This window comes from Equus asinus, chromosome 5, assembly GCF_041296235.1.
Source record: "Equus asinus isolate D_3611 breed Donkey chromosome 5, EquAss-T2T_v2, whole genome shotgun sequence".
Lineage (NCBI taxonomy): Eukaryota > Metazoa > Chordata > Mammalia > Perissodactyla > Equidae > Equus > Equus asinus.
Window position 1 is genome coordinate 30,495,821 of NC_091794.1, and position 16,941 is coordinate 30,512,761.

General features: G+C 39.3%; 1 protein-coding gene across 2 annotated transcripts in view; it reads left to right on the plus strand.

The window, feature by feature from the left end:
• The window catches only part of FGF12 (fibroblast growth factor 12), a 502,076-nt gene that overhangs the window by 170,043 nt on the left and 315,092 nt on the right, over positions 1-16,941 (plus strand). Inside the window, exon 1 of one of the 2 annotated variants that reach the window (XM_044771304.2) lies at positions 168-878. The exons of the other annotated variant lie outside the window; for it this stretch is intronic. Within the exon in view, the coding sequence (XP_044627239.1) occupies positions 788-878 (91 nt within the window). The 5' untranslated portion in view covers positions 168-787. Of the gene's footprint in view, positions 1-167; positions 879-16,941 lie in introns of those variants that run through there. 2 annotated transcript variants of the gene reach the window in all.

A 16,941-nucleotide genomic window follows, 5' to 3' on the forward strand; every position in this document is an offset into this window, starting at 1 on the left:
CCCGCGCATAGGCACACCTTCGCTCTCCTCGCCAGCACACAAGAGCTTTCTTTATTCCACATCCCCATCCCCCCTCCCCCACCCCCCCAGTTCCCCGGAGTCGCTTCTGACGCTCGGCAGCCTCCAGGGTCCAGCCCTTCCTGCGGGCGCTTCCCTTCCGCCGGATTCCCACGCCGGAGTCGCCCTCGGCCCGCGCACAGCCCGCGGGAGCGCTGCCTTCCGGGCCAGCTCCCGGGCCCCGCGGAGCCCCTCTCCGCGCCCGCATCCCCGCAGGACCGCGGCCCCGAGGCGGGCGGGAGCCCAGGGTTCACCGCCGGACGCTAAGAGCCGGAGCGGAGGGTTGTCCCGAGCCCCCAGGCCGGAAGGCCAGGGCCGGCGCGGGACCCCGCCCTCGTCACTCCGGGCGCCGGCACCCGGCTGGGGGCACCAACCCACGGTGACGTCCTCCACGGCGCGGGTCCGCTCACCCTCCCGCAGACCGCCCGCCTCCTTCGGGAAGTCCCAAAGTGGCACACTCTAGCCCACTGGGGTGTGACCGTGCCTCTGGCTCCTCCGGGGCTGCCCCCGGCTGAGCGGCACTTCCTGCTCCCCTCCGCGTCTTGGCCGCGCGCCCGCCCCGCTCCTGCCCTGCGCCCCGGCTCCTGCCCGGTGGATGTGCAAACTGCTGCCCACCTGGGACGCGCGCACCATGGACTCAGGACCCGGCTGCCAGAGACAGGCCGCCTTTTGGTTGGACAATTAGCGGAGGTGGGCGGGGAGTTGACGAACCCCACACACGCTCTTCTCCATGAAGATTCTTCAGCTTTCTTTGAAGAAAGGAGTGCATATGCTGCAGTGTCTCTGTGGAAGGAGCCTGAGGTCCAGCAACAGCCTAAGTGGTGAGAAGATGTTCTTTTCCCAGCCCTAAAACACTGCAAGTACCCCACCCCCTCCTCCTAGCCCCTTCTCCGCCTCCCTCGCCTCCTTTATTCAGCGCTATAAGTAGTGGCAGGAAGGCGTTTCCTTACTGGCGCGAGATAATAGCCCTGCAGCCGGTTCTGTCTTTGGGTGTTGCTTTGTTAGTTTTTTTCTTTTTCTTTTTTTTTAAAAAAAATCCCTGAAGTCGTCATCAGCGCTTTATAGAACGCTTTAGCTCTCGCCGAGCGTCCGAACTGGAACCCGCGGGTCTCTTTTCCAGGGGTGCTTAAAATGACCTGCTTTCGCACTTCCTCGCGGCTCTCCCCTTGTGACTTGCGAGGGCGGCGTGCGACTTGGAGTTGCTCAGTGTCTTCTCTTGAGAAGTTGCTGGTGCGTTCGACAGGAGAAGGGACTTTTAAACAGGTAGCTGGCGAGGCAGGTATCTTTTATTTTTCTTGCTTTGTCTAAAAGGTAGACTTGTGGTCATCGTCAGAGAGTAAGTTTCGCCCTAGAGATCAGGCAATTTCTGTCCTTGGTGCTGAAACAGGAGAGTCCCAGTTACTTCTGGGCTTAACCAACCAGGTCCCTCAGGAAAGCCTCAGGGAGGCAAAGAAAGGAAATCAGACACTTTTAATGACCTGCAATATTGAGAAAAGCGATTAAAAATTTAAATGAAAGAATACCGAACTAAAACCAAATAAGCGTGATTCTTTTCTGCCAAAAACTTCCAAATGGTGTGTTTTACTACACTTTCCGTTGTCCATCTCTCTCTCTTTTATTTGAAGGTATAAATTCTCTTTAAAGTGATTATGTCTAGTAATCTTGCAAGTGCTAATCCAGTTTTTGTGTTTTTTGGTTTTCTCTTTACAAAATGAGGGTGAGGTGTGAGGAGAGAGGAAAGGTGCCCCTATTATGTCTAAACAAGTGTTTCTTTATAAAAAAAGAATTCTGTCTGTGAATTCCAAATAACTTTAATGTTCAAAAATTTAACAATATTATAATATATTTCATGTTTAAAACCTCATATGTTATTCTGGGGGATCTGATTCATTTGGTTACGTATCTATTTTCACTCTGTTCTGGAGCTATGAAGATTATATTTGGAAAGATTAGGATATATGTAGGCTTCATTCATCCTTTCTAAAACTTTGACTTTCTGGTTACTCATCACTCTAAATGAAAAATAAAACTATTTTAAAAGAACTAATTAGATAATTTAATATGTGAAATATGAGAATATACACTTTTGAAATAAAATCGGCAGTGAAAACTTGTGTTTTTACTTTTGTTCAATTCAGCAGATTATTTAGACATTCTTTTCTTGCAACCATAAATAAGTGCTAAAAGATATCAAATCACTACATTCTAAACTAACATGCTTGATGTGGAAGTTTTATGTTTGAAAATACATATTTCAGGAGGCCAGTAGAGATGTATGTTAATATCATTTCAATTTTCCTTGTCTACATTAAATACAGTGTGAATAGATTGTAACTTGAATATATGTTTCCTAGATGTAAAAAATTTTAAGTATGTATGATGTGCAGTAAAGACAGGGCACTTTCTTATGTAAAAATAGGTAACTTGTTCAATTTAGATGCAAAGTCGGTTTCCCAGATAATAGCAGATCTAAATAGAAGTGATAACATATGTGACCAGGCAGCATGGGTTGTTGTAAGATCATGAGACTGAGAGTCAGAAGACCTGCTTATGAAGCAGCCTCAAGAAAATCACTAGGAATATTTTAAACTCAGTATTTTCATCTGAAAAAAAAAAAAAACGTGGGAATAACGGTAGCTCTAGCCTGGTTCTTATATCTTATTTAATCCTAGATTTAACATGTGATCCTATGAAAACTGTTGCACTTTATTTATCCATGCATTTTTATTTAGTGGGTTAGTTGGTTATTTTGGGAAATTATCACTCTGGGGACATTCGTGAAAAATAGTGTAGTCACGAGGGGTGAAGGTGAAGGTTCTTTCACAGCCTTTCCACAAACAGAAGTAATACATAGAGTTACTGAAACATTGTTTCTGGGAACTACATTGCCTTTGTTTGAATTGCGGCTTTTCTCAGCTTATGATCTTGGATAACTTACCTGACCTTGCCGTTCCTCAACTTAAGCATAAGTATAAACTACGATGGCAGGAATACCTACCTCATAGGTTGCAAAGATTAAATGAATTAATACCTAAAGATTTATTGAGCTCTCACCATATGTCAGTCATTGTTCTAAGAACTTTGAGCCTATCATAAACAACATGCTCAGTATATTTTAGATATTACTATTATTTTTTCCTTTTTAAAAAGATTTCTTTCATGTGACTTGTACCATTAGCATGACGTCACAGCAGTTCTGCATGAAATGTTGTTATGCCCAGAGTGCACATGCAAATTGAGCTAAAGACAGCAGATACATTTTCATGGAGCAAATTTATAAAAATAGAGCTGAAATGCACTACTTTAATTTTTTAAACTTACCTAAAGAAAAAAACTATAATATTTTAAACTGTGTCAGCATGGAGTACAAAGTTTTATGCCAGCTACTTCTCTCTCTTTATTTTACAGTTGGGGAAAGTGAGGGCCACAGGAGGGGAGTGACATAATTTGTTAAAAGAAGTTAAGAGATCGTCCTAATGGATTGCTGAATTTTTGGAATTGTAAATATTTCAATATTTTATTTAGGTTTTATTAAATACATGGTGTTAAGAACATACAAAGTAATCATTACTTACTTTTGAGATTCTTTGTATAATTAGAATATTTTATTGTCTCTCTCTTTTCTACGCATTATCAAATATTAATATCTTACCTAATTTACTCATTGTATTAGTTTATAAATCTTTTGTACTTCAGTAGGATGGAGATAGCATGAACTATCAAATAGAAATAATCTTAGACAAGGTTAAGTAGATTGTTTAAGGCTATTTTCTGGTGTCTTATCATTCATTTTTTTCCCATTTCTCAAAATGAAATGATTTTTTTTTAGCTTGGGGGCCTATCTATTAAAAGACAGATTAGACGTTGAAAATTCTAAGCAATTCTGCTCAAAGTATATGGCACTTCTATTAACTTGATAAAATACTAAGTTCTGAGTTCAAAGGGAGAGTAAGGCAGGTTCCTTTTCTCTGGAAATGGCACCTTTACAAGGAAACATAAACTCACAGAAGAGCAGGAATTAAAACACCAGCTTTAACGCCTACTCTCATTCCTTTGAAGATCTAACTGGGAGGAAAGCAGAAGCGGTCCATCAAAGAAGGGGGTTAAGGTTACAGGTTTCTCCTCACCTTAGTGGGAAAGACCATTCTCGTGTTGTACAAGAGCGTTCCTGTCCTAACAACGGGGCTCCTGAGAAAGCTGCTTTAGATCTCAACCTGTCAGAGCCGGGCAGCACTTTCCATAGTAAGTCTCTACAATAGTAGCAATGTGAGTGTGTTGCATGTGCATACATGCATGCATGCACATTGTGCTCCTCTTATCACCTTAAACTGTTCCAGAGCACCAGCCCTCAGGCTCTCCTCCTTCTGTGTACAGTCATAACTCTTCCATGCTATTCAGTCATTTAGGGCCTGCACACCCTGGTAGCATGGAGGATTATCAAACGTCTAGAGATTGAGCGATAGAGTCACATCAATTGGCCTTGGTGTGAGACTGAAATACTCCAGGCACAAAAAACTTATCAAACCTATTAAAAATGCAAAAGTAAAACCCAGTCACACCCTTACTTTCAGATGTAGCACCGACATCTAAATTAAAACTGGCCACTGACAGGCGAGTTGCATCAGCTGGATGTATATCTAAGGGACATAGGCTTTAACTAATCTATGAGACAGTCAAGGGATCTGAGAAAGGATGTTTGGTGCAAGGTGGTTATTGCTTTAAGCTGATTTCCCAGAAGGGGATGCTCTACAAGGATAGCATTCGACAGTGGTTTCCCCTCCACTTTACCTTTACTGCTATGTATCCGTATAGTCCTTTAATCTCTTTACTTCTCCTTCATAGATGTAGCTGGCAGGTGCCTTCCCAAATTGGGACAAATGACAATAGTGTATTTGTAAATTGAGTATATTTTAGATTCAAATTCAATATTCAGAAACCCAACGAATAAAAAAATAAAAGACATCATCTACCTTCTGAAGCCATGTACTCAGGCGTTCACATTGTATTAATTTTGAAATGTGAGTGACTTCAGTGTGGAACTGCCTTCAATTATCCAATCTTGGAAAACTTCATTAAAGGATAATTGATGATTTATTTATGGCAAGTATATTTGTGGTACAATCTTTCCTTGGGCTGATTTTTATGTCCTGAGCTTGAAATTCTTCACTATTTCAATGATACTCCAATGGCTAAAATAAATGTGAATTATACAATATACAAAATGTCTAACATTTTTGTATGGCTTTCATTTTCAACAGGATTTTTCTGTTTGTTTTACATGAAATTTTCAGTGCTAATGTCAGAGAATTCAAGCATTTAGTGCTTATTATTAGTTCATTTGTCTTATAGTACTTTTAAAAAGCAATTTGCTAAGTGCCTACTGTGTTCAAATGTAGTAGTCATTGCTACTTTTCGCCCAGTATTTTGGGTTCTCCTCTTGGGTGCATTGTAAGATGGCATTACCCTATTTCTTTGAAGTTAGATGTGGCTACATGACTTGCATTAACACAGGAAATGTGAGCAGAAGTGATGCACCTTGCTTCCATGTGAAAGCTTTAATAGCCAGAGTACAATTCAACTCAGGCTCCTTCCTTCTGATGATGTCCAAGGTAATAGTTTCTCCATCAGGCTGTGCCCCTGAGTGTCTGTAATAAACAGAGACCCAATATGTGAACCACAGTGGATACTTAGCACAACTGAGAAGTGAATACTTCCTTTTGTAAGTGAGGTAGATTTTTAAGGTCATTTGTTTTCTGGCCTATTCTGATTGATATAGTAATGCAGCATAGTTTAAAGTAATAAAAGTTGATGGAAGGTTGTTGGGCTATGTTTAAGGTGCTCTCCAATCAAACACTCCCATTTCTCTATGATATCATCCGTAGTATGTAAGGGATAGATACATTGGTTTCCTGTCATAATCTTTCAATAATTAGTTTAACATACCAAACTATGAGGTTTTGTCATCATCCTTCTAGTTAGTGTGTTTCCTGAGCCTAGAGAGTACAGTGTTTCTTAAATAATGTTTATCTTTTTCCCAAAATTGTAATGAGGCTTCCATGATGTTTGAGATTATTTTTTTGAAGTTGTAATTTAATTGCAAGGCCCTTAAAGATTCAGTTACTCCTATCCACTTACTCTGAAATGTGGAAATTATCTTTTGATGCCCCCAACAATATCTTGGAAAGGAAAAATTAGCTACATTACCTGAAAAGAAGTGACAGTGTGACAGTTCTCATCACTACTGTAGTTTTGCCAGACCAAGGAAAGGACAAATAAAATTATTTTTCTTCTCCCAGTTTATAAACTAAGAGCTGTGTGCATGGGAAGAAAACCAGGGCAGTGCTTTATGGTGAAGGTGTTGGGCTGAATGCTCTCATCTGGGTCATGAACCAGCAATCCATCCATTTGTTTAACTCTGAGTTAAGTACAGCAAAAGAGAGGAGGGAAGCCAGACTTTTTCTGAAATGTAGGATACTTGTGTCATGCCAACTAGCCCTCTACAGTTTGCAACCCTCCCTTCTTTCTGCCCTTCTCCAAATGAGGATAGAAAGTTAAAGAAGCATGCCTCAGGCTTGAGGGGTTGCCATTTTTTAATTGAGCCAACACTCCTTGAAGAGAAATTCCATGCTATGTTCTGTGTCAAGCACTGGAGACCCAGCAGGGAGATATTTATGCACAAGAAAGAGGTATAATACAAGGCAGGATATTATACATGCCAAAAGTGTAATACTAGCAGCCTCAGTTTGTTTCAGTTTAACAAGCTCTTACCTGGGATAATGTTCTTTGGTAAGGATCACTGCAAGGACAGAATAATTAATTCTGTTTAGGGTTCACGTAAATCTCTCTGAACTTGAAAAATATTTAGGAATTCAAAAGGTAGTCCTGGGACAGATGGAGTCTGTAATGGAGAGAAATAGGATCTCCGGATATTTTACCAGAAGAATGTATTTGAATAAATATAAGATGCACATATAAAAAAACAATTTTTCTAAAGGCACTTACCCTACAATTCAACTCAGACCTACCTAGTATTGCTCATATGTAGATATCCTGCCTAGTTATCTAGGTTATTTCTCTCCTCTGCTTCCATTGCAACATATGTCCACTCATTCACAGACAGATATAATACATCAGCTTCTAAGAAAGGTGCAAGTTCTATTCCCCGATATCAGAGTTAGAAAAGGACATCCAGGGAGTACTTACAGATCTGTCCTCCCAATCTCCATGCAATATCTTTGAAACAATGAAGCTTTCCTTTCTACAACTTAGTGTATGAAATTGCTGTCTTTGTGCCATGTTCTTTTCACTGCATAATGTGATGAATGCCATGTCCGAATATTTCTTTTAATGCCATTAAATGTTGCAGGATATTTGCATTTCCTAAGGTGCCAATCCAAAAGACACTGTGAATCTGCCAAGACAATCTCTCTTGCTGAAATGATCTTTCTTGTTTATACATAAGCTTCTAGTACCGTCCTACCCTCTCCACTCGTTACTGTTTATAGAAACGATAGCATTGCAGTTGGAGTCACTGATTGCCCACGTTGTTGCTTCAATGAAGCCAGCTGGGCTCGATTGCATGGTCTTTAAATAAAACTTAGTGGCACAAAATGAATCTCTTTTTTGAGGGGAGGGGGGTCGTTGCTAGCTGGATAGTTCTCTAAGGCACTAATCATTTGCTTAACTTGGAGGAACTTGAGAATCAGTGAGTTGCCATGTTGGCTCACCGTCTGACCTTGGCACTAAGGAACGTGTGGGTAGATAGCACAGTTCAAGTCTTTATGAAGCCATTCTCAAATCGATAGCCATGAACTCCCTACTCCTGAAAACTTTAAATTTATAAGTGTATCGATAGCTATCTCAAATGTCTGTGTACTTCTGTGAATGTGTGTGTATGTGTGTGTGCGTATGTGTGTATCTTTGGTTAAATGCATTCAAAATTGTTAATGGCAGTTACCTTTAGGGAGTTTGATGGCAGAGACTTGCTTTTTGCTTTACATATTTTTATGAAAATGTATTCCTTTTATAATGAAAAACCAGTGATATATATTTCAGATTATACAGTAGCAGAAAACTTTGAAAATGTAAAATCTCTGTAGAATAAGAAAATTGCTTATAAAACCATAACCTGAATATAATCCCTTCCATTCTTTGTATGTGATTTTTTGAAAAAAAGTTATCACATGAAAGGTTTTTTTTTTCCCCTAGGAGCTTAAACAATTATTTGGGTTATGAATATAGATACTCATACTGAAATATTTGGGAAATACTTTTTTCCAGAGGGAATTACAAGAAGCTATTAATAGTGGTGAGTTGGAGAGAAATACTTGGGGGCAGTGAAAAAAGGAGTCTTCCTCATTTTAGCTTTGTGCATTTCTGTCTTGTTTCTAATAATTTGTACATATACTGACTTTACCTATATAAATATAAATCAGGATATAGCTGGGTGGAAACTGTGGGCCATTTGTATTTTTTTTTCTTTACTTGTCTGTATTAAAAAATGCTGATATGTCATTTTACAAAAGATTCTTCTAAGGATGAGTTTAAATTACTTTATAGAATGACGTCACATGTCTATGCCACAATTATCATCTGCCTAAAGTTACTGGATATTTAGATCACATCCATTTTTCTATGCCTTTAAATTTTGTTTTTAAACTTTTTGATGAATATCCTTGAATAGATATCTTTGTGTGTGGTGGGCTTGGGGGATGGTAATCAATGTTGACTTGTCTTTTTCTTCCTTCCCACTACCTCCTTCCTTAATCTTGAGTTCAAAACAATTGAGAAAATAGACAAAGCTGTCAAACAGATAGCTATTAAATGTATCTGCTTTCTTACTGGATTGCTGGAATATTGGATTAGAGAATGGTCAAAATTGAATTTAACACCTTTCTCACCAAACTAAAGCTCAACACATGCAGCCCACTAGAGGGAAGGTTTGGGTCTACAGAGCAGGCTCTCCTGATAAGAATTCCAATCTCAGCCCTTTTGAACCCCAGTATAGAGTCAGAGAGATTTGGACTTCATATCTGCCTCTAAAAGACAGGTCTAGGTCCTGACCTATTTGTGCCTGCAGCAGCTCAGCAAGTGTCCAACCTGTGGGAGGAAGAGCCACGGGGGCTGGGGGGGAGGGGAGGGAACCCACAACAGGCTAAGCTTCACCTGCCCCATTTTTTCGCCTAATCTCACCAATTGGATAAGTTTTCCCTCTTCCATGGGAAAGAGTGAGAAAGATGGATGGAAGGTCAGAGACTCTCTTCCCGTATGTTGGAAAAGGCAGAAGCACCTCTTTTGTGGACTAAGCAGCAAGCATGGAAAGTGGGAGTGAAATGTACCCTTATAGCATGTAAATTTCAAAGGCATAACTTTTTAAGGGTGTTGATATGTCCTCCAGTATCTTATACTTCCAACTGCCATATAATACTTTCCTGGCATTGCAATACTGTGGCCTGATTCCTTGGTCTGCTGTGCCTCATATGTAATGGGGCTTAATGATGATGCCTAGTTTATAGGGTTGTTCTGAAGATTAAATGCGTTAATGTCCATAAGGTTCTTACCCTGTGAAATCCTGAGCACATAGTCAGTACTTAATATTTTCTGCTCTTCTTCTTCATGCGTTTCTTTCCTCCTGGTGTCATAAAATAACAAATGAATGCTATTAATGTGTGATTTATTCCATCTTATTCTTTCTCTTAAGATAAAAAAAAAATACTTACACCAGACTAAATCTTAGGATATATTTAAATTTTTGATCTGTATGTTTACCTTTTCTTTACTGTTTAAGACAGACTTTTACTCTGGTAAAAAGCAATAGGAGTCATATCTAGCCAATTTCATCTGTAAGGAATCCAATTTATTTCCGTAAAAATAATAATCAGCATACTATCCACAACATTAAGAAGGATTCTGAATTTTATTTCATTGATAGAAACAAATGTAAAATGGTATTGGGGAGTGAGTTGGCTGTAATAGGTAATTTGGATGATACTCTTTGAAGTGACTTTTGATAACTGGATTTTTGGAATTAAGCATAGTAGCCCTAACTTTATTCTTAATAGTTCATGATGCTAATAGTTCAATTCTCTCTTGTGTTGGTAGATTATTAGAAGATAAAGACAAGAGGCACCTAAAAGTCATTATAAAATTTAACATTGTAGAATCAGTGTAACTGAAAAACTTCCTGACCTCCTCAGGACTAAAAAGTAAATTCACTTTCATTTTCAAGTCCTGACAGCTAGGCTCATTTAGTAGATTTCTGGTTTTCCATTCCTTTGCTGTTTCCCTCTTGAAGTAATTCCTAGGAAATACTGAAGAGTATTTACACATTCCACAAATCTGTCCTGGTGTTTGACATCTCTACCAATTGTCTTCACCCTGAACCATGGAGATGCAAGAGCTTTGCCACTCTCTTCTTCCAATCTTACGGAAAACCAGACTGTGCGTTTTCAGAATAGCTTACTGAATACCTGAGGAAAGCATAGGTGTGTAACAGTGCGGAGAATGGAAATATAAAGACAGATATTAGCTATCACTGTTTCTAGAGTCCATAGGCCACGTCCTTCTCTGGGAGAGCCTCCTGGTCATCTCTCTTTAACCCCTAGAATATCTCTACATAATGGATATTCTTTATTCCCCCTACCAATTAGGAACTACTCTTCAAGTTTCCAGAGAGACAATGAAGTTATTCCCATTCTTATTCCAAGGTTCATTGCTTTTTTATTGCAGGATGACTGAGAGTAGAGCATCCATGTCCTTTAGGAGAAACACTCACTCCCAGCACAGGATATGGTCAGGACAGTCCTGGTCCAGAAAAAGTAATCATGGTAGTTATTAGTACATTTCTAAATGTTTGGGTCATTCCATTTTAAGTAATACCAGACTAGTAATGCTAAGTGTACAGCCCAAGTAGCTTTGCACCTTTCCACCATCTTTCTATTAGGGTAGATTGTGAAGGAGATTGGTCTGGCGTGCTCTCCTTGGCATAATCTCTTCTCACAAACTCTTGGAACAAATCAGACAGGTCTTCTAAGAATAAACAAGGATTTTCAAATAGGGCAGCCTAAATGCAGGAGAAAATTCTTTAACTCTGCATGAACTTGGTTCTGCTCAAAATATATACAATTTAGAGTACTGTACAAAATACTTAACATCTTAGATGGAAGCATCTGCTTCACTCTCAGTCATCCTGAAAACAAAGGAGTTTCTGTGACAAGGGGGAATTCTAATTCCTAGGGAGCAAAAATTATTAATGCCTCACCCCAAATAAGAATTTTATAAGAATTTTAAGGCTCAGCCTCATTGGGTACCTTATTGCTTGAAGAGTTGAATATGTTAAGTTTGTCAAAGGAAAGACGTTATGGAACATCACTTTATCTATATGCTTGTTCAACCAACATTTACTGAGACCCACACCACATGCCAAGCAATGGGCTTGCATGAACTCCGTTCTAAAAGAACTCAAAATTTGATTAGGGAGATAATATGTGAGCATAACTAATCCCAATTAAGCTATTAATGATGTCTATAGTATGTCACTCTTGGTTAGCATTGTCATTATTCTAGAAGGGACTGCTCTGTTTGTAGTAGACACATTTTTTTGTCTCCCCAATATTTTTGTTTTTAGATTATCTTCTCTTATAGTTACTATTTGCTACTGTGATTTTTGCACGTGCTCAGGTCAAGTTCTAGTTGAGTAGATTGGCTGTTAACTTTTTTCATCACTCTAATCTGGAAATATTCCAGCTGTAGGTAACATTAGGCTAACTAGCCCTAGATGGATCATCATTATTATTTTGTTTTCCAAAGTGCAATAATATGGATTCCATTACCTCAACTGGAACTGGTATTCATGCCATTGGAGTTGGGAGGGTGCAGGAAGGAATAAGAGATAAACTATACGTAGTTTGTTTTTAAGGTTAAAATACAGAAATGGTCAGAGTTAATTTAACAAACACTAGTATACCTGACTCAGAATTAACAAATTGTTAACATTATACCATATGTATTTCAGGATTTAAGAAAAAATAAATAAGTCAAACATTACTGATAAAATTAAAATCACTTAGAACTGTCCCCAGCTCCATTCAGGAGTCCCTTCATCCTCAAGTGTAGCAACTATAATGACTCTGGTGTGTGTTCCTCCCATCAATGTGTTTATATTCTTAATATGTGTCATATATGATATTGTTTTGTGTGTTTCTAAAGTTTATATAAATGATCTTGAACTGTACTTCTCTCTCTACATCTTATTTTTTTCACTCAATTTTGTGTTTTTGAAATTCATCTCTGTTAATACAAATTTATCAGCTTCACAAATGTGTAGCTTGCTGTGAGGGAGTCAATGGTCGTGGCTGAGAGCAGGAACTGTGGAGCTGGGTTGCTTGCTTTTGACCTGACTCTGAGACTTACCAGTTATGTGACCTTGGACAAGTTCCTTAACCTCTCAGGGCCTCAGATTTCTCATTTGTAAAATGGTAGTAACAATAGCACCTACCTTACAGGGATGTGTTGAGGAGTAAATGAATTAATATGTATGAAGCTCTTAGAATACTGACACTAAGTGCAATATAAGTATTGTCTGTATGTTCACTTGGAATGTGTATTGACTCATGGTAGGAGGAGGATCTTTGTTTTGCTCATATCCCCTGCTTTTTACATTCAGCACCACATTAAATAGAAAAAAGCCTCTGTGTGCAGGGTTGGATTCCTGTCAGGGACAATTGGGCATTGAGTCAGGCAGAATGGGAAGTCAACTAAGCTGGAGAGGTTAGTGAGTTAGTAAGAAAAATCATCTTTTGACCAAGGCTGTTGCACAGTGGACTGGCAGCAAAGAAATTTGCAGCGTGTGCTGAAGAATTGCCTTATTACTTGGGGGCTTGGTTTTATTATATCAGTGGGGCTGCACATAGACAACTGAGAATGTCTGAAGTCCAATTCCATTTCCCTCTTATTGTATGCTCCACCTTCACCTCCCCTCTCTCAGGAATTGTAAATAGATGCACTTTCTCATCTCACCTTTTGAATTGAGAGGGAATAGTTCTTGGCTGAGCTGGAGCTAGAGTGAGTACTTGAGACTGAATCAAATCCCTCTAGAGTTTTAAGGGAAAAAATAAATGAAGGAATAGGTGGAGCTGAGACTGTCCAGTGACTTCAGATCTATGTCAGCTCTACTTTCCAAGACACCTGGGCCTCTTTAGCAGGTTCCTTATAGCTGAAAATAGCCAGCTTTCTCTCAAAGATGGAAGTGTGTTTCTAAAGCAGACATTGAAACTAAGCTAAGACTTGTTCTGATTGATCTCTCCACTTCGTGAAGCTTTTTGGCATGACAAAATTTCAATGATTCTAATGAACATTGCTGTCATTATCACAACACAGATATTACTAAGGAAACATAATACCTACGTTGTAATCTCCTAGCAAGGAGGGACCAATTATCCTATTATGCATAGGGCATAAGTGATTCAAAACGTTGAACCATAATATTTGATCCTAGCAACAACTGCAGGAATTGAATACACATTTTTATTTAGCAGATGAAGAAACAGGCCCAGCAAACTTGAAATAATTATTTAAAACCCCTTGTCTGTGTAGAGTGGATATGTCTTTGAATCTAGGACTTAACTCTTGGTATACTTGGGATTTGGACATTAATTTGGAATCTGTTTCTCTCATTCACTCATTTCATGACTTTAGGCAAGTTTCTTAACCTCTATGAGCCTCAAAATATTCATCTATAAGGTGGGTATAATCATCTTTGCCCCTATCAAAGCATTGTTTGGAGTCTAAATGAAATAATATGGGTGCAAAGCAGCAAAATGTAAAAAGCATAATGCAGATGTAAAATTGATTATTACTACTATTGTTATATTTGATTCACTTATGACACAAGGCTATATTGGAGTTGAAATAAAGCTCCATTTTATATTATCTTGGAGAGGGAGTTAATGGCAGAAGCCAATTTTATCAACATGAGAATTTGTAGTTTCTTTGGCATAAGGATTATATCTTCCAATAGCTTTCACATCTTATTGCACACAAATTTTTCTGGTCTACACTCTTATGATGGCACTTGCAAAGGATGCTATTCCCATCAAAAGTATAGAACCTTTTCAGTCTGCATTGCGAAGTAGGACTACATGATAGAGTTTAGGGCATTTTGTTGATTTAAGCTTTACTCTCTCTGATGACTAGTAACTAGTCTCTTGCAAAGGATGTGGTAATATACTTTAATATCCAGTCTAACAACTATTATTGAGGGCTTGCATCACTGAATTCTCAGTCAATGGTGAGCAAATATACACCATATTGGTGTTTAATTCTTGAAATCTACAGGCACTTTTGTCTGTGAGGCAGAGAGAATAAAGGAGCTACTTTTAGGTGTAGTAACCACATTAACGAACAGTACCTTCTAATAAAAATAACTTAGCGTAGACAGAAGGAAATACTAAAAGCTCCTGTGAACACTAATGATCAGAAATATTCTAGACACATCTGAACATGGGTTCCTAGTATGTGCTTGCGTTGGGCATATAAAGGTAAATCAACTCCTGCTCCAAGGAATTGGCAAGGGAGTATGGCAAGCTCCTTATGTCAAGTGTCAACTCCAGTATGGTAAGGGAGAAAAGATAGCAAAACACACATCTTCAAGAGTAGATGCTGGAGTAAAGGTAGGAACAATTTGTCTTGGAAGCACAGAGAGATGAGAGCAGCTCCCTCTGCTTGTCCATGTGCTGCTCTGCTCCCGTGTGCTCTTATGTGTGTGTGTGTGTAGTCAGAGAGGCCTATCTGGGATGGCTTCGGGGGAAGATGCCCCCAAGGTGCATTTTAAAGAATACATAGGCATCCACCTTGCATAGAAAATGATGAGAAAGGCCTTCTGGGTAAAGCAGAAAACATGCCTGGGGCCAAGAAGAGCACGTCCTGCAGGCTAAATGTGCTCATTCTTTCCTTCGTTCCTTCATTCGTTCACCGATGGCCTACTCTTTGCTGGTACTTTTCTAATTGCTGGGGATTCAGTGATGAGCAAAACATTGTCTATTTTAAGGGCTTACTTTCTAGTGCAGAAGTAAAATAATAAATAAGTAAACAACTAGCACGCATATAATGTAATGTCAGGTGGCGGCAGTAAGTGCTGCAAAGAGAAATAAATGCATTAAGGGGATAGAGAGGGAAAGGAAGAGCTCTTTAGATGTAGCAGTGAATGAGGGAATGGCTTTTTAGTAGAGACCAAAGGAAGTGAGGGAGCAAGCCTGCAAATACCGAGGGAAAACTTGCTCTAGCTGGAAGGACCAACAAGTACAAACGTCCTGAAGCAGAAGTGGGCTTGACGTATTCAGAGAGGAGCAAGAAGGACAGTGTGGCAGGAGCAAAGTGGGCAAGAATGGTAGGAACTGAGACTGTTTATGGTCTTGCAGGCCATGGCAAACACTTTGGAATTTATTTTGAGGATTATGTGAAGTCGTGAAAGGGTTTGAACAGGTGTGCGATAAGCCATTTACATTTTAAAGGATTACTCTGACTATAGGATGAAAATAGGCTGTATCAGGGAGACTATTTAGGAGGCTCGTATGGTATTTCTGGTGAGAGGCTTGGAATAGGGTCTAGAGTCATAATGTATTAGATGATGAGACATGTTCTGATTTAGGATGTATTTTGAGGTAGAGCTGACAGGATTTGCTAATCACAGAGAGAAAGAGACGAGTCAAAGACGACTCAGGTAAATAGGCCTGAGCAGCTAGTTAAAGAGGGGTATCTTTCATTGATTTTGGAAACAAAGAATGATAGAGTTGCTTTGGGGAGAAAAACTCAAGTGGTCTATTTTGACTATGTTAAATTTGAGTAGAGACGTTGAATAGAAACTGAAAAGTCTGCGGCCAGCCCTGGTGGCCTAGTGGTTAAGTTCAGCACACTCTGCTTGAGCAGCCTGGCTTCAGTTCCCAGGAGCAGACCTACACCTCTCATCTGTCTATGGCCGTGCTGTGGTAGTAGTTCACAATCAAAAAGAGGAAGATTGTCAAGAGATGTTAGCTCAGGGCGAATCTTCTTCAGGGGATAAAAAAAGAAAAAAGTATGGAATATAGGGGAGGCTAGGGCTGGAGATATGAATATGTGATTCATGAGCATAGTGATGGTATTTAGAACCCCAGAACTGTATTCAGTCACATGAGGAGTTAGTGTTGATATGGAAGAGATTTAAGGACTAACCCTGTGTTACTCCTATATTTAGCCATTGGGCGCTAAATGTTACTAAAGAGATTCAGAAGGAGTAGCTTGAGGAGTGGAGGAAATTCAGTAGAGTGTGATGATAGATAGAAGTGGCAAGAAGGAATGACCAACTGGGTCACATTCTGATGAGAGATCGTAATATGCAGACAGAGGATGGATGTTTAGATTGGGCAATGTGAAGGTCATTGGCAACCTTGACTAGCAGGGGTGTGAAAGTCTGATTGGAATGAGTTCAAGAGACTAGAAAGTGAAATGGTGGTGACAATGAGTATATAAAAACCTTTCTAGGAGTTTTGCAGTTAAGACGTGTGGAGATATGAGGGAATGTGGGATCATGGGAGCATTGTTTCTATGAGAAGTATTGTGACATATTTTATGTTCTAACTTCTGTTCTAGATTGTTGAATCTGGTGAAATATCTATGTAGAGTAACATGCAAAAAAGTAAATAGAATTTTTTTTAAAGTAAATAATATTTAAGTAAATAAATATTTAAAGTAAATAAATATTATGTTGATGAGAATGATTGACTAAAAAAAGGAAAACCGTTGTTGCAAGAGAGAGATTGGGGGTATTGCAAGAGTAAGTGGCTTCCCATGATTAATAAATCTGAAGCTTGCACCAGCTAAATCATAGTCTCATCAGACTCTTGTTAAAAA